The sequence below is a fragment of the Sphaerodactylus townsendi genome, linkage group LG12 (genome assembly GCF_021028975.2).
Source record: "Sphaerodactylus townsendi isolate TG3544 linkage group LG12, MPM_Stown_v2.3, whole genome shotgun sequence".
NCBI lineage: Eukaryota > Metazoa > Chordata > Lepidosauria > Squamata > Sphaerodactylidae > Sphaerodactylus > Sphaerodactylus townsendi.
The window spans coordinates 28,725,394-28,746,904 of NC_059436.1; the positions used below are offsets into that span (position 1 = coordinate 28,725,394).

Genomic DNA, 21,511 nt, shown 5'->3' on the forward strand with positions numbered 1-21,511 from the left:
GGATTTGGGGGGTATAAACTTTTGAGAGTCAAAGCTTATACCCTCCAAATCTTGTTCCTCTTTCAAGGCATTATTGGACTGAATCTAGTGCATTTCTCGAATAGGTAACTGTACGAATAAAGTTGTCAAGGATCAGGGGACAGGATAAAACCAGAGGTGGCATCCTTTAGTTTGGCAACTTCTGGACCTTAATACTGATCACTACATCAAAGTGGGGCAATATGAATAGGACTAACAACATCTGTATATACTATCTTGGTATTCTTTTCACTGTAGAATAGGAATCTGGCTGCTTTGAGAGAGCTTTCCTGAAGAAGATTAGCTCATTTTAAAAAAAATATTATTATTGAATATTATTGTATATCTCTTCAGATTGATGGTTTTATTATATTACTATTTGCTTTCTCATACTGAGCTCTGACTTGTGTGTTGTGAACAGAAAGGCATTTCATAAGCACATTTTAACCACATGAACAACACAGCTGTTGAAGCCGCAATATAACCCCAGAGATCAATTCATATTGTTTTATCGTTTCACCACTATGAAGTGCCAACCTAAACAGAGATGCAGTCTTCTAGATTCACTGAACTCTGTTTAGGAGAGCACTGAGGAAGCTGGAAAACTAGACACTAATGCCTCCTGGTCTCATCAGCCTGAGCAACAATTCCAGTGTTAGAATAAAACTAATAGCATTATGGTTCTGCAATTGTACGTATATAGCTGCTAAAAATCCTGGCTTAAAATCTATTGCTTTTTTCTTATGATGTTTCCAAAAGACCTACCCCCCTCTTTGCTTCAATTCCGTACCTTTTTCTGAAAGTGAAGGCAAGATTGATGCAAGTTAGTTTGATGTCGCACATTTTTTTTTTTAGAAAACCTGGGTAAACTCTGTCCAAAATAAATTTTCTACTCAATACGGACAAAACCTCCCAAACATGAACAGTCCACAAAGATGATGAATGTGTATCAGTCTTGGGTAAGGAAGGATCTGGATTTCAATACCCTACATCCAGTGATGGGAATTCAAATAATTTAGCAACTGATTGTTTACAAGCACCATTTTAACAGGTTCTGCCGAAGTGGTGCGAACCGGCTCAATCCCACCACTACCTACATCCAAACATTTACAGAAACAAGCAAATGTTAAAACAATCAGAATATTTATAAAATTTTATTGGATGTGGCAAAGGCCATTACAATGTTAAGTTAAATTCAAAATACATAAAATGCAAGGGTCAACTACAGAAGAACACTAAAATCAGATTAATATTATAATAGTAAACCATGAAAGCCACAAGAGGAGGTGGTATCCAATCACTTCTTCTTCCTTATTTGACAGTATGATCCGTCTAATATAATTGGACAATATGCTGATAAAATAACTTTCATGATGTCAGGGTCCAGAAAAATACTGGAAATCTTCATAATGTAAGAGAAAATATTTCTCACTGTTTTTGTGGTCTTTTAAAAAGCAAGAACTGTCCATGGGACAAAAGTCTTTGTACGGTCATTTCCTAAGCATTTCTCTTAAAATGCTGAATTTGTTTTTTAGTCTTGTGACTGAAACATTTGTGGCACACAGATTTTGTACTGTATTTCTGCCCCAAGGTCTAGTCCCACCACTTTTTCCCATCACTAATTTGAATAGAATTTGAACTGAAAATGGTAAAAAATAAACTTTTATTCAGGTGTAATTCAGAGTTATGTATCCAAGCACCGTTATATGGCACCAGCTCTTGTGAACATACAGCTCTGTATTTTGACAGAAGAGAACTTTCACAAGATCTAGTCCAAAGGTACAGGCAGAGCCATTATCGAGCTTCCAATAACCACATCATTTTCTGTCATGAGCTCAGTTTTCAAGGACTTTCTGCCAAGGCTCCACTCAACAAATTCATATCCTCTCCTAAAAATAAAGGCCACCTATGTGCTGACTTGGAGTATCTTCTAACAAAGAAGATGTTGCAAATAAGATGGCCGGTGATAGTCTCCTATGCCTTGCCTGCTCACTTGGGTTTTATTCATCTAAGACTGAAATGCAAAGAGTACAGGTACTCTTTGCAAAGAGTACAGGTACTCTAAAGTTAAGAGTACATCCGTTCTCTGGGCACCCCCCTCCCACTATGCCTAGGGCAGGGCCCAGCCCCACCCCAACCCCCTCCCCCTCCCTGCTGCTGGCTCTGAGAGCAGAAGCAACTGGAAGGCTTTGTGCCTTTGCTTTTATAAGCTTGGGGGTGGGGCCATGCCCACAAGCTTATAAAAGCAAAGGCCCCAGCACAGAGCCTTCCAGTTGCTGCCCAGAGGGGAGGGCAGAAGGAACTGCTGGCAGCCGGGAAGGGGCGGGGCTTGGGGGAGCAGGCAGTCCGGAGGGGGCGAGGTTTGGGGGTCCTCTGGCTTCATTGGCCCCGCCCATGTCAATTAGGACATGGCGGGGCCGAGGACACCAGAAGGCAACAAGGCAGCTGGACTTCCTGCTGCCTTGCCTTCTTGGTCACGTGGGGGGGGCAATTTTGCACCCCTCACATGACCAGATCAGTGGAGCCCGGGGACAGAGGGTACCCCCTGTCCCTAGGCAAATATACCACTGCACCAATCAGCCAAGTTCTAGCATCTTTTCTCTGGTGCTACCATGCCTAGTCCTTACAGGTAGAAGTGGAGGCAGCACCAAGAAAGCATTACAAACCACAGTCTGGCTCTCCACCTGGTTAGATGATGCAGGAGACTTCTAGCCTTTCCCTTCAGTTGGAGCAGCTAGTCTCCTACAGAGCTCCTGTCAGATGGATTTTTTGGCTAACCAGCAGTGGCTTGCCCCTGTTCCTTTCCTCGTTTGAGACCTCATTTGCAAGCTGCCAGACACTATGAGGCAGCATGTCAAAAATGACGCAAGCCAGGCAGGGAGGCAGTGAAGGAAAAGATATTTTAAAAAACCTAAAAGAGCAAAGGTTTTGTACGTAAGGAAAAAAAGCATAAAAACAGTGAAAGAGGAAGCCAATGTAAAGCTAGTCTGGCATCTCGTGATCAACAGACGGCTCAGGGAAGCAGCCAACTACAACCTCTCCTGTCAATCCCTGGACCCAGATCGTTGATCAAAGCCACTAATGCAATTATCAGGTTGAAATCCAGACAGGTCAATATACTCCAGAATGTTCATCCACCCAAGGCTGCATAACGCTTTCCTGCTCCATACTAGTTTCTCTAAAGGAAAAAAAAGTAGGAGACACTACAAAAACTGGCTGGGGAATATATCTGAGCATTGTGTCTAGGAATGTATTGTTGAAAGCTTTCACGAGCGGATTCAACTGGTTGTGGTGGGTTTTCTGGGCTGTGTGGTAGACCTTGTTCCTACCGTTTCACCTGCATCTGTGGCTGGCATCTTCCGAGGTGTATCACAGAGGGAAGTCTGTTACGCCCTGGGTAACATTGTGTCTAGGAATTTGCCCCCCAGCCCAGCAGTCATTTTCATGATTAAATTATTATAAATTATAAATTATAAGTATTATGGGTCTTCAACCAATTAAGAATGTTACAGTTGATGGATCTCCCTTCTCTTATCTGTCTCTCAGTTAATCATATTTAAATAAATTTGCATATGACAGAAACATCCACAGTACTCCCCTTCTGAGTGAATAAAGGGAATGCAAGAGCAATTAGCTTAATAAATAAAACCGAAAGCTGTCAGTTCTTGCATAAAGAAAAGGGCTCCCTTTAATTTTGTTGTGGCATTCCCTAAAGGGGTAACAGTACCCAAATAGCTTCCAAAAATGAAACAAGTATCCCTTCAACTCTTCAACTCACTGATTATGAAGGGTCCCACTCTTTGATCAATGAGAACAAGTTGATTATTCTATTAATAGTGCAATTTTAACAGAGCTGCACTGTTCTAAGTCAACTGAAGTAAATGGAGTTAGAACTCTGCTTAAGGTTGCAGTGCAAATCACTTAAAGCATGCAGCCTGAATAATAACATATATGTAGGTGTAGTTTGAAGCATTTTGCATTTGTTCGCTCAGTAACCCTTACAAACTTATAAGATATATCAATAGTATGATTTTATATATTTATTATTTTCTTCATTTATTCCCCACTTTCTCCTCAGTGGGGGTCCAAGACAGCATACATTGTTTTCCCCTCCTGCATTTTACCTTCACAACAACCCTGTGAGGATGTTTAGGCTGAGAGGGTGGTGAGTTTGCATGGCAGGGTAGGGATGCAAAACTAGGGCCCCTTCTGCACATGCAGAATAATGCACTTTCAATCCACTTTAAAGCTGGATTTTACTGTGCAGAACAGCAAAATTCACTTTCAAACAATTGTGAAAGTGGATTAAATGTGGATCATTCTTCATGTGTGGAAGGGGCCTTGGTCTCCCAGATTAAATTTGAGCTCAACACTCTAATCACTCGACCATGCTGGCTTTTAGCCATATTACAGATGGGCTCAGAGGCTAGTGAGACAGGTGCTTGAAGAAGAAGAAGGAGAAGGAGGAGGAGGAGGAGGAGGAGTTGTATTTCTATCCCTCCCTTTCTCTCCTGTAAGGAGACTCAAAGGGGCTGACAGTCTTCTCCCCCCCCCCCATCAAACATCCTGTGAGGCAGGTGGGGTTGAGAGAGCCCCAAAGAACTGTGACTAGCCCAAGGTCACCCTTCTGGCGTGTGTTGAAGTGCAGAGTCTAATATAGTTCCCACATAAGCCTCCACAGCTCAAGTGGCAGAGCAGGGAATCAAACCTGGTTCTCCAGATTAGAGTGCACCTGCTCCTAACCACTACACACTGCTGCTCTTGAGGAGGAATGGTTCCTGATAAACACCAAAAGTTGCGGTCATAACCTCTATTTTTAAAAGGATGAGGTCAGAACCTCTATTTTAAAAAGGATGAGGCACTTTATGATCCAGGGAAACTAAATGGAACCTCCATGTACAGGAGCAGTGTACCCCTGAATAGCAGATGCTGGAAAGAAACAAGAAAGGGAAGGTCATTAACAAGCACTCTGGCAGACAGAGGGATAGATAAAATTGTATTTGATATCTGGTCTGTGCAGCAATGCTGACTCCCATGGAGCTGTCCGTGGTGCTGCTGTTTGTGGGACTTGCCATTGTGCTGCCACAGCCTAACTCTACTATGGGCAATTTCTGGCTATTGCTTGTCACCTCAATTGTCCTGGTCAGCCTTCTGTCTGGACTCTTGTCTCAGCTGCATGTGAAAAAGAGACTCTGAGAAAAGTGATCTATAGAAGCAGAGGCCTGAATTTGTTTGGGTCCCCTAACTAAGCAGCATAGAATTATCCTAAATAAACAAATACTCCAAACAAATAATGCTCATTTAGCAGACCATAATGCTTGCCTTAGAAGGACAAGGTGGAGAAGACAAGAAAATCAGAGGGGAAAGCCCACATTTTGTGGTGGAACCAACCTGAGATTATTCCACAGATCTCTAGGACCCATAAAGGAAATAATCAGAGTTGTTCTTCTACAGTTATTATTTGCTTCTGGGGGAAAAGAATCTACCCTGACTCAATATCTCAAGGAGAGATTTTTGTGGATGATTAAATCTTTCTTACCCACTACTTCTGCTATGTCTGCAGGATCAACCCAGCCGTGAGAGAATGAGCAAGGGCTTCCTAATGCATCTCATGCACTGTCAACAAAATTGCTCACTGAAGTTCTAACCTTTATTACCAGGGATGGTGCCAGGGAAAGAATGGCAACCTTGACTTCACAGCAGAAGGGGAAAAGCTCAGGCCCAGATCTTTCCCAGAGGCTTAACAAACCTCGGCTCAGATCCACTTGAAGACCATGATGGAAACACCAGGTTTTAGCCCCAACTTCCCAGCCATAAAATTGGAACAAGCATCCTAATAAAGAAGATTAATTTGTGAAACTCATGTAGATGTGGTAGCTAAGAGAGTGAAAGTACAATCCTAAGAGCAGTCAATGATTTTAGAAAGGTGTTACTCTGTTTTAGGGTTGCGTTGCAAGGCACCAAACAGAAAGCTGTTGCTTTGAACCTGGCTTAGCAGACTGGTTTGGGAAAGACAAATTATTTTGCAACTAGAAGACAAAGAGTGGGAGGTTTTATATACCCCACTTGTTCTCTATCTTTGAAGCATCTCAAAGTGGCTTACAATTGTCTTCCCTTTCCCTCCCCACAACAAATACCTGGGTAGGTGGGGCTGAGACAGTTGTGAGAGAACTGTGAGTAGTCCAAGGTCAGTCAACAGGCTTCATGCAGAGAAGTGAGGAAACAAACCTGTTTCACCACTCATGTGGTGATCATATCCTAAAAATAATAAGACCAATCCATGCAGAATCATCTGGGATCTCCTGACTTCCAGAACTTGCAATTTTTCTAGAGGAGGGGGAGGCTACAATATTTTTATTTAGTTGTCCATTAAATAATATTTGTCCTAACTTACAATGTAGAAGGGCCCTCGAAGTGTTTAAAGGCAGCATACACTGCATAGAACAAGATCAATGAACACAATTAAAAAATCAGCAGCCATCCAAAAACACGATTAAGTAACATCCATTAACAGCTCTTCAGCATCAAACATCGGCGTAAATGACCAACAGAGCAAGAACCTTGCTGGCTTCTTGGAAGAGCAGACTTCACACACAAAAAAGAGGGCAGCTCTTGAGTAGACCATATTCTTTGCAGCCACCAATCTAATTCAGAACATAAGAGATCTTAAAGCACCTGGATATAGACCCAGGAAGAAGATGCCAACCCCAGATGCAGGTGAAATGTCAGCAAAAAATACTACTGGAACACGGCCATGCAACCGGAAAACCCACAACATCCTATTAAGTTTCATGTTCTGTCGCAGGTGTTCACAGGTGAAATCAACTGACTGCTAGGGGTTTTCTGGGCTGTGTGGCTGTGTTCTGGTAGTTTTTTGCTCCTAACATTTTACCTGTATCTATGACTGGCATCTTCAGAGGCATGTCATGGTAAGCTGTGCCTCTCTGTGCTACAAAGAGAAACACATCTTACCATGACATGCCTCTGAAGATGCCAGCCACAGATGTGGGTGAATTAGGAGCAAAACCTACCAGAACACAACCACACAGCCTGGAAAAACCACAACACCCAATTAAGTGTCATCTTGTTCACCCTCATCTAGCCCATTACTGACTCCAGTCACCAGTTTAGAGTATCAAAAGCATCCTCTAAACTGGGTGAAAAAAGGCAGAGCTGAGTATCACCCTCATATTGGTGACACCACAGCCCAACCTCCCAATGACCTCTCCCAGAGGCTTAGCATAGATATTAAATAGCATGGTGTGGATAAGGTCAAACTCCATGGAACCCTGAAGGCCAACATCCATGGGGCACAGCATGAATCTCCCAGCATCATCTTCCAAGACAGACCCCTAAACAGGACTAAAAAAATTGAAATTCAGTGCCCACCCCCAGTCTCAGTGCCAAGAGGTGACTCAGTAGGATACCATAGTTGATAGTATCAGAAGCTGCTGAGAGATCCAGCACAACTAACGGGGTCACATTCACCCTGTCTAGTTGTCTGTAGATGTCATCAGCCAGGCAATTTACATAAACATTCCCTAATTCCTCCTCAATCTTCTAACCCACAAATTAAATACTTAAGACTGTTATCTGACAATCCTTTTTAAAATAATATCTAGCATTCTAGTCTGTGTTACTGACTTTTATCTACAATTCAATTGTTCCTCTGGTTGTTATTAAGTAAATTTGTTACTGTTTTTCTCATAAAACTATTTGGCATTTATTGCAGAAGTGATTCTCTGTAGCTTTCATTTAAATGTAAAAAGGAGGCCTTCCCATTGAAGCCAAGTAAATCTTATCTGTTTCTTCTGTAGAATACCAATAAAAAAGTATAGTCCTTTCGCTTCTGCAGGACTCTCTTGTGCAGGACTTTTGAACAAAAGACAACAGAGTCTCTACACAGTCCCTGTGGTTTTGAATTTTTGGAGTTTACATACTTTTTCAACCTCTGAAGCCATCTCTTTGTCTCCCATCTTCATAAATTTCGCCAAAGCCATGGAAATTTCCTCTTTGAGATTCTTTTTTTAAGGATCCTGTTCCTCTGATACTTTTCTTGGTCCTAAGCCTCTTCTTTTCTCCGGTCTGATCTTCCAATCAGAGTATAGCATGATCATGTGTTTTGAGTTCCTTCTGAACTGAATAACTCCTTTTTTAACTCTTTTTTTCAAATATTTAACTTTTTCCTTTGCCATTTTCAAGTCTTCCTCCAACTGAGCAATTTACTTGAGATAATCCTTTATTACTTTAAATTCCTTCAATAATTTAGTCACTATTGCTGATATATTTCTTTCAGCACTGTTTTTATAGAGTCCATTTCTGACTGCAAACTTTGTTTACTTGTAGCAATGGTTTTAACATGGTTTGACAGCTCTAATCCTTTTCTTGTTGCAGCAATTGTCTAGAACAATGTCTCAAACCAGTTTTTAGCTGTCCTGATGTTGTAATTCTTGCATAAATTGCAATGGATCTTTTTGGGCACTGAGTTGTGCCTCTGTTTGTATTCAGTCTGGGTGATCTTTTAGCAGCAGCTAAGTATGTGATCTACAGTTTTGTCAGCTTCCTTGCACAATCTGTATCATCTGAACATTTTTTTGATTCTGGCCTTGATCATATTTGTTCCAACTGGTTAAAATCAGTGATTCGGTTTCCTTTTTCAGAATTCCAGTTGTTAACTACAGCCAGGTTTTCTCATTGTCCACTTTGTCCTTGATCTTCTCCAGAAATTGGCCATGCAATGCATTGTTGTGCCAGCTTTCAGTCCTTGTTTTAATCACATTTTTTCCTGTACTCCCTTTTGGTTTTCTGGGTTTTCAGTAAATTCCTGTTCTTCACTTCAGTCAGTGTCTGTTCTTGACTTTCATTCACATAATGAGTCCCTGTACATTTCTCCTCCTCCTCCTCTTCCACTGTTTATTTGTGGTAACCCTCTGCCACCAGAACTCCAGGGCAGGTATAGTCTATCGGTATCATAACATGGGTGTAAAACATAGTGCATTTCATAAGCTTCCGATTTTTCCTATCCAATGCATCCAAATCAGCCTGTGTCCAGTTTATTATTCCAGCAGTATGACTGATGACAGCTATGGCCCAGGTGTTGAATTTCAATATTTTCCTAATCCTCTGAGTGCATTCTCTGCTGACCACAGTCTTCACTTGCCTGTGCTTGATGTTATCTAGTTGCAAAATATCCAAATATTTGTAGGTTTCCTTTTGGTTGCACTTTATTAATTGGCCATCAGGCATTTCTATCCCATCACTCTCAGCGATCTTGCCCCTCTTTATCACCACAGTGGCACACTTTTTCAGGCTGAACTCCATTGAAATGTCTGTGCTGAATATTCGGACTGTGTTCTGTAGTGACTGGATTTCTGTGTCTGATTTCCCACACAGCTTCAAATCATCCATGTACAGCAAATGTGAGATTTTTCTTTGGCCATTTGATATCCCAACTTTGTTTTCTTGAAAATCAGTGGGATCTTGGTGATGATCAATAGTAAGGGCAATAGTGAGTCACCTTGGAAAATTATTATTGCTGCTGCTGCTGTTATTGTTATTACTATTTAATGTTGTTTAATATCACAGCTGCCAGTTCCTTAGCTGATTGTTGGCCTTTCATTACAATTCGAGCCTCACCTAGAGGCCTAGGAGGCTGTAATGTATCGGTGTAGTATTCGTGCGGATTATTATTGTTGTTGTTAACCAGAAGCTGAGATGCAGCCTGAGATTGTCCTTTTCAGCAAGGTCAGAGCAAGGCTGGGACACGATGCAGCAACTGTGAGCATATTTTAAAAATAGGACTAACAGCAGGAGCAGCACCAAACCCAGCTTTAGTTGTCACCCAAACCTCTGGCTCAGCAGTGGGATGCTCCATCCAGAGGGATCTGACTCTCACAGCGGATCTCCCTCCCTGCTACGCTGCCATTTAGAGAGAGTTTGGGGATGGGGGAATTTGGCACAGGAAGGGGTGGGATCTGCTTTCCGGCTTTCTCCCACATTCCCTCTTCCTCCTCTTATCAGGTCCGGCTGGGCTTTTGCTATGGTGCAGAGAGACACACACTCTCTGACAGGTTTAACAGAGGCAGGGGAGATACCGACCATCACACTGTCCTCGAGGGGTCTTGGGAAGGAATCCAGAGTCTTAATTTAAGACTCCAGCAAGCAAGCTTGACTCCTTGGTTAATATTTTATTATCAGCTGCTAAGATGACTTTGTGGTTACTGATATGTCTGCCTCTGTGTTGTGCTGAGGTGAAGAAAGGATGGACGAATACACCTACAGAGATTTCCAGGGAAACAAGGGAACTCCCTACCAAAAGCCTCCTCCTGTCAGGGTGCTCCTGGAACAGGGTGGGCTGGGCCCTCCTCAGTTCAAATCTTGCTGCCAGTTCAAATCTTGCTGGGTCACAAATTCATTAAGAAGCCTTAGGCAAAACACTGTCATTTCTGCAGGTTTTCTCTATGGCCGTTTCCGCACGGCCCATTTATGACGGCCTGGGGGCGCCAAAAAAGGCGCCCCCAGGCCGCCGTTCGCACAGGCGCCGCTGCTGCAACGCAGCAGCGGCGACCTGACTCTTCTTCCCTCCCCCCAGGGCGGCGTCAAGCCGCCCTAAACAACAACCCTTTAAAGGGTTGTTGTTGGGGAGGGAGCGTCTTCCCGGCGGCGCGGTGCGAACTGCGCCGCCGGGAAGACGCTGTCTCCCGTCTCCGCCCCACTCACGGTGTCCTCCTCGTCGCCTGCGGGGCGTCGCAGCCCCGCCCACACTGTCCTCCGACTATTGATCATCACCAAGATCCCACTGATCCCAGGGGTCGGAGGGCAGCGTGGGCGGGGCTGTGACGCCCCGCAGGCGACGAGGAGGACACTGTGAGTGGGGCGGGGGAGGGCGCAGAGGTGGCTCTGTGCGGAGCCGCCTGCCGTCTGCCGGCCTCCACTTCGCCCATTCGCATGCTTGCATGCTAACGGGCTTCCGCCCCCACGCCGCCCCCACTCTTGGCGGCGTGGGGGCGGAAGGAGGCCATGCGGAAACGGCCTATGTTTTGAATATGTTGATTGCCTTTCCCTATCTTATAAGGTTGGTGTGAGGATTTCTGAACTCAGTGTCAACTATAATTTTTAGAGTGCCTATAGATCTCAGGCACTGCTCATAAACAACATGAAAGACACAAACTCTGCCCTCAGGTTTACTATTAACAGTCTAAGTGATTGCATCTAGCTCAGGAAAAAAAATCCTCTCTCTCTCACTCTCTCTTAATACTCAGCCTGAAAAAGTTCTGGTGGATTACAGACACTGCATACTACTTTTCCATTTTTTTCTTGTTCCTCATAAAGGTGTTGCTTTGTTTTCTAAGCATGGAATTTTTCTAATTGATCACCGTTATTATTTTTATCATTGAGTTACGAAAGCACACACATACTCACCTTTGTGGGAGACACCTGGGTCATCTACCACTAAGGAACCAACTTCTCTACTGAGAGAGGCTGGTGTTAATGTTTCATACAAACAGGGCAAGAGAAAGAACACATTGTGGGTGTTTCTGAATGCTCTCCTTTTCCCATACTGTGGAAATGGACAGTTAACCTGGACTTTTTCATTAATCAAAGGTAAATAGCCTCGCATGGCAAATAACAAAATAACATCCCCCTTAAACTTCTTTTAAAGAGGTAGAACATTTTTTTCCTCCAGGTTATTTATGACCCTAGTAAATAATGAGGTTTGTGTGTCACACTTCTGGCAAAAATATCAAAAATATTAGCAAAGCTCACTTGATCTTTGGAACCAGTGAAAGACAAAATCCCACTGTCTATGTTAGCTGCATTCCCCTTGCTTGTAGCATGTGTATCAGCCTGAAAGTTTAATTCCTAAAGTATTAGAGCTGGAGTCTGCCTGGAATAAAACTCTTCCTTAGAGGTCTTGCCTTCTATTCCCAGATCTGTACAGGAAATCAAAGGCTGTTGGGGAAAGTGGTCAGAGTTGTGGGATGTTGGAGATGTTGGATGAGGAGATCCAAGTTCAAATTCCTGTTCAGGGATGAAGGTGATCATGCCTCAGTCTTCCCTGACCTGACATATCTCAGGGTTGCTGTTGTTATGACCCCTGGACTCAAACTCAGGAACAGGTTACTCAGAAGATGACCAGGAGGAGTCAGAGAACACCCAGGAGGAAGACCAGGAGGCTCAGGGAACACCCATCACCACTGGACCAGACCCAAAGCCTCTTCCATAGCCCCTTGATCCCAAGGCCTCAGTTGAAAGACCTGCCCTTAAAGGTCTCCAAGTGATACTGTCAACATACCGTACTATAGGACAGCCAGCCTGCTGCCTTTAGGGCCAGACCCTGGACTTCCAATCATCCAAATTCTTCCCCCATCCATTAGGAGTAACAGGCAGTAGGTACACAAGGTAGCAACTCATCACCTAAGAATGCTGCATATGCTTCTCAGTAGAGGCAGGATGTAAATATTCATATAATCAATGATCATATTAATACAAGAGTAGGGGGGTCTTTCTTTGGAAATTTCCCACAGCCTCCTTCGTGGCAGCTCATCAGCAAAGAAGTACTATGTTGGCAGCCCGTGTTCCAGCTGCTAAGCCAGATGACTGCTGAAAGGCATATAGTGTTTGGCAGGGTGAGAGCTCTGTCAAGTCCAGGCTAGGTAAAGCCTGGGGACAGGTGGGGCTTCTTGCTCTCTAGGATATGTAAACTCTGAACTATATAGTGAGTCTTTCCAGTCTGTATGGTTAGCTCACTTCTGTGAGCCTGAACCTAGCCCCCAACTACTGAGACTGTGGCTCATTCCACACATGCAGAATAATGCACTTTCAAACTGCTTTCAGTGCTCTTCGAAGCTGTGCAGAATAGCAAAATCCACTTGCAAACAGTTGTGAAAGTGGTTTGAAAACGCATTATTTTGCTAGTGCGGAAGGGGCCTGTGTGTCTGACCTCAGTGCTTTTGAGAAGACTGGGCCTGGTCTTTAGCTAGCTTCCCTTGCTTCTGAGGAATCCTTTGGTTCAAGCCATTGCTATCAGAGCCAGTTGTGAGAATAAAAGGAGGAGGGGAAGCAAGTAGTAAAACAAGAACCCTGTTTGCCTCCAATAGTCAACAACAACCTCAATAAAATCAAACCAGTATCAGCAAAAAGATTTTTTATAAATATGAAGAAGAAGAAGAAGAAGAAGAAGAAGAAGAAGAAGAAGAAGAAGAAGAAGAAGAAGAAGAAGAGTTGGATTTATATCCCCCCTTTCTCTCCTAAAGGAGACTCAAAGGGGCTTACAAACTTCTTTCCCTTCTTCCCCCTTCATAACAAACACCCTGTGAGGTAGGTGGGGCTGAGAGAGCTCAGAAGAACTGTGACTAGCCCAAGGTCACCCAGCTGGCATGTGTTGGAGTGCACAAGCTAATCTGAATTCCCCAGATAAGCCTCCACAGCTCAGGTGGCAGAGCAGGGAATCAAACCCGGTTCCTCCAGATTAGAGTACACTTGCTCTTAACCACTACACCACTGCTGCTATATAACTGCACTATATATAACTGCACTCGAAATTTTAAACACAAGCAGAAAGCACAGCAAAAGTTTGCAAAACCCACATTCCAAGCTTAGCTGATCACAGTGAACCTGATAACCCAGTAGGCAAAAAATGTGGGTGAATCACAGATCCATTTTTGCCTTCAACTGGGAGCTCCCTAATAGTCATGCAAGTCAGGGGGTAAAAAATGCTTCTTCCTCTTCTGCCATCAGTGGAGTTAGGTTTGCAGAAGTGGAAGGAGAAGGTCACTTTGTGCCTTCCTCCTCCCTGCAGCTCCCTGACCCACATGGCTATTAGTTCATGTAAACCCTATCGTGTTTCCCTGAAAATAAGACAGGGTATTATATTAATTTTTGCTCCAAAAGATGCATTAAGGCTTATTTTCAGGGGATGTCTTATTTTTTTCCATGATTTTGCGTCCCCCCCACGTGACCCGATCAGGGAATCTGTAACTAGGGCTTATTTTTGTAGGGTTTATATTTCAAGCATCCTCCAAAAATCCCAAAAAATCATGCTAGGGCTTATTTTCTGGGTAGGGCTTATTTTAGGGGAAACAGGGTACTACCTAGAAAATCAACTTTCCCAGGGTCAGAAGGGACTGCTCGGTAAAGGAGACCATGTTCAAAAGGGACCACTGCTAGTCACGTTTACACTCATCCCACTTTTGCCTCAACTAAACAGTCCCGTGGGAGTTTTCTGTTGTTTGAAAAACCAGCAAAACCTCACAGATCAGGTGTGATGTGAGACATGCGCCCCTCCCCCCCACACCCAAGGAGCACTTTCAGCTCTCTTGAAAACTAAAAGTCATGTGATTCCTTTTGCACATCATGTTTCAAACACACGGACATGCTGCAACCGTACGGCCCGTGTGTCCATCCAGTAGCAACTCTGCGGTAGACCAGTCTTGTTACCACTTCACCGAGGGGAAAGGGAGGAATGCCATGCTACATTCACCCAAGTCATGCCTCATCACTTTGAAATGACTGTGCTTATCTGGGCTGAGAGAGGCCACGCAAGGCAAAGCTCCAGACCATATTCTGTGCCATTCCTGGGTTCCTGGATTAAGAGGCGCTTTGGGAGTCTTTGGCAGTTAGTCAAAAGTATAGGAGATGTGAGACCAGAGAAGCACCCTATGGTGCCAAAGGGATGTTCTGACAGAGGCAGTGGGGAATTTCCAAAGAAAGAGCCCCCCACTCTTGTATTAACACGTATTATTGATTATATGAATATTCTACCCTGCCTCACTGAGACGCATATGCAGCATCCTTAGGTAATCACCCATACAAACCCTGCCCAGAGTCAGACCTTCTTAACCGAAGCATCCTGAAGAAAACAGGACTTCTCCATCCCAGCATGCCCGGGGGCCACTTGAGACCTTTCTGCGTAAGACTCCGATCCTTACGCATCTATTTAGTCTACATGAGTTTCCTCCATTTCTGGCTTTATCTCTAGGCTCGAATTGCACAGCTCAGCACTAGTTTTTAAGCATCTTTTCTCCCTTACTTTTTTGCTTTGCTTTATTTAAAATCATGGGTTCTGTTGACTTCCACTGCTTGAACAATGCATTGTGATCATGGTTTATACTAATAAAGTTTATTTGGCTTGGGTTTGGAGGGAAAAGGAGGTGATATTCTGTGGTCCAAGTCAGTTTTCAGCCACCAAAGAGTAATATTTCTGACAGCTGAAGGTAAAAAAAAAAAAAACCACCCAAGATTTTGCTTGTCATTTTCCCTTCCTAAGTTGCCCACCTAAAAGCCCCGCTGCAAATAGCAGACTCCCAAAAGGACAATCCCTTCCTTCAGAATAATACTTAGAAACCACAAGAGGAAGAGCAGTTACTAGAGACAAGGGAATGGCTTCTACCAGGAAATGTCATACAGAAGCCAAAGGGAAGTAATGAGAATGCCCAGAAATTGTTTTCGACGAGAAATAGAAGAACTGGACAAAGCACAATGAATTGTTCCGGAAAGCCCTGCTTTCGAGAACCAGCATATACATTTACCAGAGAGAGCTTTGGCTAGGGATCAAGGAAGAAGGGTTGCGGTGGGGCTTGGGTGGTTGAAAGAGCCAGGCAAAGGTACAGGAACTAGTTACCTTCCAAGGATATGGGCTCCAGGATCCCAAACTGTTTGAGGACTGCGATGAAAAGGATAATGACCACCGCCATGGCGCAAAGTTCCATCTCCAGGTTTGCCATCGCTGGCCAGTGTCCTGTGACGGGCAGTGCAATTCAGGGGGCATGCGACTTGTGCCCCCCAGGGCCAGCTCAGCTCCCCTGGGAACCAGAGTGATAAGGTGCCTACCTGGGAGCAATCGTCTGCGGCAGAAAACAGCCTCACCGCTTTTCCCCAGCAGCCTCACATCTTTGAGTCCTCACATTGGGAAGACTGGCAAGCCACTGCCTCCCTTCAGGTTTGCCCCATGCAGGGCAGAGGGGGTGGGAAAGAGAGAGGGAGAGGAAAGGTGGCTGCACCCGAGAGGGGCTTGTTGCTGCTTTGGATCATGAAGGAAAAAACAACGCCAAAACTTTCCCAACTTGGAAAGCAAAACTTCCCCAGCAGTTCCCGTAGCAAGTTCCCGGCACAGCTTGAGCTTCTTCCCAGTGGCAGATCATGTCATTGCTAAAAGCCTTCCTGGATCCAGCTTGCCGAACAAGTCGGTGCCTCGGTTCTGTGCGGCAGGCAGGTACACACAGCAGGGTCAGTCCCAGTTCCTAAGGGGCATCCTCCACGCCCTGCAATGAACCGATGACGGAGCGGAGAGCTTTCCCAGGGTGCTGGCATCTCGGCCGTCTGCAATGCCATTGGCTACAAGGGCAGCTATAAAATATCATCAGCCCCCACCCTGAGAAAGCCACAGGAGGAGGGGAGGAGGAGGAGGAGGGAGGAGGAAGCGGGAGTGCTGGGAGTGTCTCTTTCACTCCTCTGGCAGGGCAGTCCGGTCCAGGATGCCGGAGGAGAGCAAGATCACCATGACAACGACGCTGTGGTCCAGCCTCACTTCAAAGAAGCCAGCCGCAAGTGCCCTTCGGAAAAGCAGCGCTGATGCTTTCATATACAAACGAGGGCTCTGTTTCTGCCGGTTTGTTTATGTTTCCAAGTTCCTCCTTTGTGAGTTCATCGTAGAACTGAGAGCTGGGTCTGCTCTTTTCTTAAAATTTCTGGAACTTCCAGCAGAATGCTTCAGAACATATGAACAATGCTTTTCCCTGAGAGAAACATTAGGATTTTTTTTAAAGCTTAAGGATATGTTTCTGTGCATGAGCAAAGTGTCCTTCCCTTCTTCCTAAAAAAATCAGTGTAAGAACACAGTGCTTTTGAGCATGTGCAAATATCTTTCCCCTTGGGACAGGGAGGAGGAAAGCCATGTTTTTGAAACCAAAACAAACCAATAAAAAACACCTTATGGAGAGCAGAATAATAACAAAAGCATTTAACACTCAGATTTATGTAGCTTGATATCTGTTTCAGTGGCATGCATTTTCATGGCTGGTAAGATTCTCTTCAGGGGCTGACCTTATCTAGTAGCTGAGGAAAATGAGAAGGAATAATTATTCCTCTTCCCAACACAAATGATATATTCCAGATTCCCTCTTCATTTCTAGAGCTGTTCACATGGTATTTCTAGAGCTATCCACATTTGGAGTATTTCTCCTCTGGTTGCTTTCTGAAGAGAATAATGCCAATTCCTGCCAATTGGTGCTGAATTGGCATTGTGGCCTCGGGGTTGCTGCTGAATTTTTATGGCATTAAACTTTGGTTCTCATTAGTGTACTCTACTATTAATCAGAGATGGGGGAGATTTGGAGAGGCAAGCTACCCAGGTTTTTAATAACAGAAATGAATACACTGATTTCATTTGAAAACAAGCTTTGCTAACCAAACAGTAGTTTACTAATAAAACTGGCAACTTCAACAGTCTCAATAAAAGTATGGCTGGTTTTTCACTTCCCTGTTCCAGGAGTCTTTGGTGTATCCAGATACCTGTTTGCACACATCACCATGTACTTTCAATTCATTTTGCAAATGGATTTTACGGTGTGAAAGGGGCAAAATCCACCAGCAAGTGATTGATGAAGTGCATTGAAAGTGCATTATACAACCTGTGTGAAATCACCCTAAGTCTGTAACATAGTCTAGAAGCTGCAGACTAAGGGCATTTTCATCGTGTTCAACTTTTTCTCTCTCCTACTTTTATACCCTCCCAGCCTGATGAAACTCCAAAGCTTATACACCATAACACAAAGGGACTTAATGACTTACTTTTGGAACCTGCAAACTGGTAACATTATGTTCAGTCAGGCAATCAACACTGGAGGTCTGAAAATCTAGTCAGTTCCAGATCCTGGCTGGCTGTCCCCAGGACCCACAAATTAGTGATGCAGCTCTTCCATTTTCCCTCTGGATCCTCTTGTACTCCCCTCACAGATTTCCCTTGGCCCCACTTAGCCTGATTCTGCCCCAGCCCCCATATTCTTGGGATCCACGGAGATATATTTTTGGAATCTAAAGGGCAACCTGAGATTTAGCTGCCTCAGAGGCTATTATCAACCAAAAGGGAGAATATAAATATTTCTAAATACATATGCCTGATGTTAAAAGAGAATTTGTTTGCAATTTTCTTCCTCTACTAAGGGCATCACATTCTGCAGATGCTTCCTGCGCTATATTGAGTTACTTAGAAAGTGTAGTACCGCTAGCCTCCATTCCCACTCCAGTGATGCTTTTCGGGCTGTTGTAAACCACTGTGGGAACATGTAATTGTGGAAAGGTCAGAAGGCTCCTGCACAACTTGCCTGCATTTGGTGGCTGCTGGCTCAGCAAATTTGGGAGCTTAGCCAAAGATCTGACTGGAATCATGGAGTGGCTCCTGCCGATTGGTGTGCTTTTAGTTTCATTAACATGACAGTGCCGGTTCTTGAACTTTGCTCTCCTTACATATATCAGGAAAGATTCTGGCTGGCTACTCTGGGGGAACCCTGCTGGCAGCCAGGACCAAGATGAGCACCAGTACAGCTTGCCAACTTCAGAATGGGAAATTCCTGGAGATTTGGGTGTAGGGTCTGAGGAAGGCTGGACTTGGGGAGGAGTTTTTAGTAGGGTATAACGTTGTAGAATCCAACCTCCAAAAGCAGCCATTTTCTCTGTGGCCTGAAGATCAATCGTAATCCCAGGAGATCGCTAGAACCTACTTGGAGGTTTGTACCCTCCTGCTAGCTGTGGCTCAACTGGCTCAGATCACTCCTGGTCCCTCTTACTGTTCTGGTCTGCTCTAACCACTCCTCCCCTTTAAATTTTTAGAATGTGGACATAATGGGATTTTCAAAACAAATCACTCAACACCTTATAATACCATAACTCTTACCACTCTTGCATGAAAGCAAAAGGGGAAAAAACCCAATTGCCCTTGAGAATCAGTTTGATGGACCCTTATAGATGTAAGCATTTTTGCCTCCAGTGCTCATGGGAAAAGTGTGAAAAACCTCAATAATTCATCCAGAGAAGATAAGGGAACTTTGGTTTATGTCCTGTGGCTCAGAAGGTTTATGTCCCTTATCTATTTCTATTATGCAGTGGTTTTTTAATTATTCATTTTAAGTGCCGACTGAGTGGTAGACTCAATCCCATTCTTAACCTCAGCAATGATGGAAAAAGTCACACATTTTTTAAAAAGCAATTTGCAGAACAGCTGCCATAAATCCAATTCACTCCTTTAAAAAACTCTTTCTTTTCAAGATAGATGGAAGGCGCCCTCTCCCGATGAGCTGTCATGTGACAAGTCGTTCCGCAGGATACTTAACACAGCGGCAAAACAAAGTATACAGATTAATTCCCTCCCGTGCTAGACAGGGGTGGAGGGAGATAAGTTGCATTTTGATGAATTCTTGAAATGCACCCGTCTTCTGCTTTGAACAAGTTCTCATGTAATGGGTGAGAAGATCATTGTTTTTTTAAAAAAACCACATTGTGCAAATAATCTCTAAAATACATACAGGTCACAATAGTTTTCTATTATGCTGTCTCCTACTAAACTATACTACATATGAGCAGAGGCGTATCTAGGAAAAATGTAGCCCGGTACAAAATCGGAGTTTTCTGCCTCCCACCCCAAACATTTTTTTGTACCAGGTCATCTCAAAGTCACCATCACATTATAGAACATGCCCCAACTCACAAATCTGAGGAAAGGAGGATTTTCTGCCCCCATGTGACTAAATAGCTGCAGTCCAGGAACATTTGACCCCATATGTCCCCTTGGGTGGCATGCTCCTGCATAAGAGCCTGCGCAAGCATTTTGCAGTCAAAGAAGCTGCATCACACTCAGGATTTCCCACAACTTTATAGGGGAAGCTATGTATCCAAACAAGCAGCTAACACTGATGAAAATGTATGCTGAAGTTACTCTGAAAACATGAGACTTGCATCCTACTTTCTAGGAAGGAAAATCCTACTTTCTGCCTCCTCAGGCTGCCAAATTCCAGGAAGGGCCTGGAATCCTGGAATTATTATTGCTCTTTCGACTAAGCATTCATTTTCCCTGAAAAAAAATGGCAGCTTTGGAAGGTGGACTCTATTTGTTTATTCGTATGTATTTTTATCTCACCCTATACCTGAAGGTCTCAGGACGTGCTACAACATAAAACCCATAAATCACAGCTCATTGAATGTCCTCCCATCTCCATAGTCTGACCTCCCTAAACACCTCCCTCAAATCTCCAGAAATTTCTTAAGCCAGAATTGGCAACCCTAAACTCCCATGACCACTTATGGTTGCTTGTCCAGTTAAGCTGACTTTTTGCAGATTCCATCAGGATGGGCTTGCCCCTACCAGAACTGGGGAACTGTCCCCACCAGGACATTTGCTGTTTCACACTGAAAAAAAAATAATCACTGTGAAAAGAATTCAGACAAAACCATCCCAAAGGATGCAGAAAGCAGATTAATTAAGCACAACAAAGGTTTGAGTGTCAAGGAAATAAATATTTTAGTAATCTTCCTTTATTTACTTGTGTCAACAGTTCTTTCTGAAGCAAGTAAAAAGGGGGTGAGAGATGGGGTGGGATGGAAAGAGGGTTTTTTTTAAAAAAAAAGAAGACTTCTAAAATACATACTCTGGTTAAGAGCTCAGTGCTCAAAACTGAACTATTATTGTGTTCGACGATTCTGCATCTTGTACCCAATGGAATTCATGCTAGGTTGTGCATCCCATAGATGGAAAATTTGTGGAATGTGGATACAGCAGCTGTCAAATATACTGCATTCGACTGTGTTACTGGTTGCAGAATCCATCATGGAAAAATATCTCAGAGTTGTCTCTACGCAGCTCCACATCCAGGGTAAAAAGCTCAAGAATAACAATGGCTATTTCTCTACCAATCTGAGATTATTGCAGAATATCCCCATTTCTTACCCCAGATCAGACAGATTTGCTGAAAGTTTATTCTTTTTGTCTCTGTCATTTGTTTCCCTCCTCTGAGAATTCTGCTTTGGCCGGAGAAGAAAGGGAGCAAAGACATCAACCAACTTCCCCCTGAATGCTGCTCAATAAACAAGACATTGATCCCTATTTCTCTCAATGTAAAATATTAAAGATGTTTAAATGGATAAAAGGCTGAGGCCTCCATTCTTCCCCATCCATGATGCATTAGCAGGGATGACCAATCAGTTTAGTGAATGGCCCTTGACAACCTGCAGGGTGCTCAGACAGCCTGCTGGAAGCCCCCTCACAAGCCTTCATCTTTTTCATTCATTCAGTAAGGTACATGCTTATTGGATGCATTTTGCTAAAAACAGACAGATGAAACCTCTTCCAATGAAATGAAGGGGAAAAAAATTAGAAATATCCTGGCTGATGGTGCAGGTGCCTCAGAGGTTGCTTAATTGTCACCCATTTAAACTGTAAGCAAGGAATGTCATTGCAAACCTTGAGTTAGGATTTGCCGAATAGTTACTACTTTACTGTTTT

General features: G+C 43.8%; 1 protein-coding gene across 4 annotated transcripts in view; it reads right to left on the reverse strand.

Annotated features, from left to right (window-relative positions):
- The window catches only part of KCNIP3 (potassium voltage-gated channel interacting protein 3), a 102,711-nt gene that overhangs the window by 19,460 nt on the left and 61,740 nt on the right, over window positions 1–21,511 (reverse strand). Inside the window, exon 1 of one of the 4 annotated variants that reach the window (XM_048512940.1) lies at window positions 15,641–15,758. The exons of the other annotated variants lie outside the window; for them this stretch is intronic. Coding sequence (XP_048368897.1) covers window positions 15,641–15,743 — 103 coding nt within the window. The 5' untranslated portion in view covers window positions 15,744–15,758. Of the gene's footprint in view, window positions 1–15,640; window positions 15,759–21,511 lie in introns of those variants that run through there. 4 annotated transcript variants of the gene reach the window in all.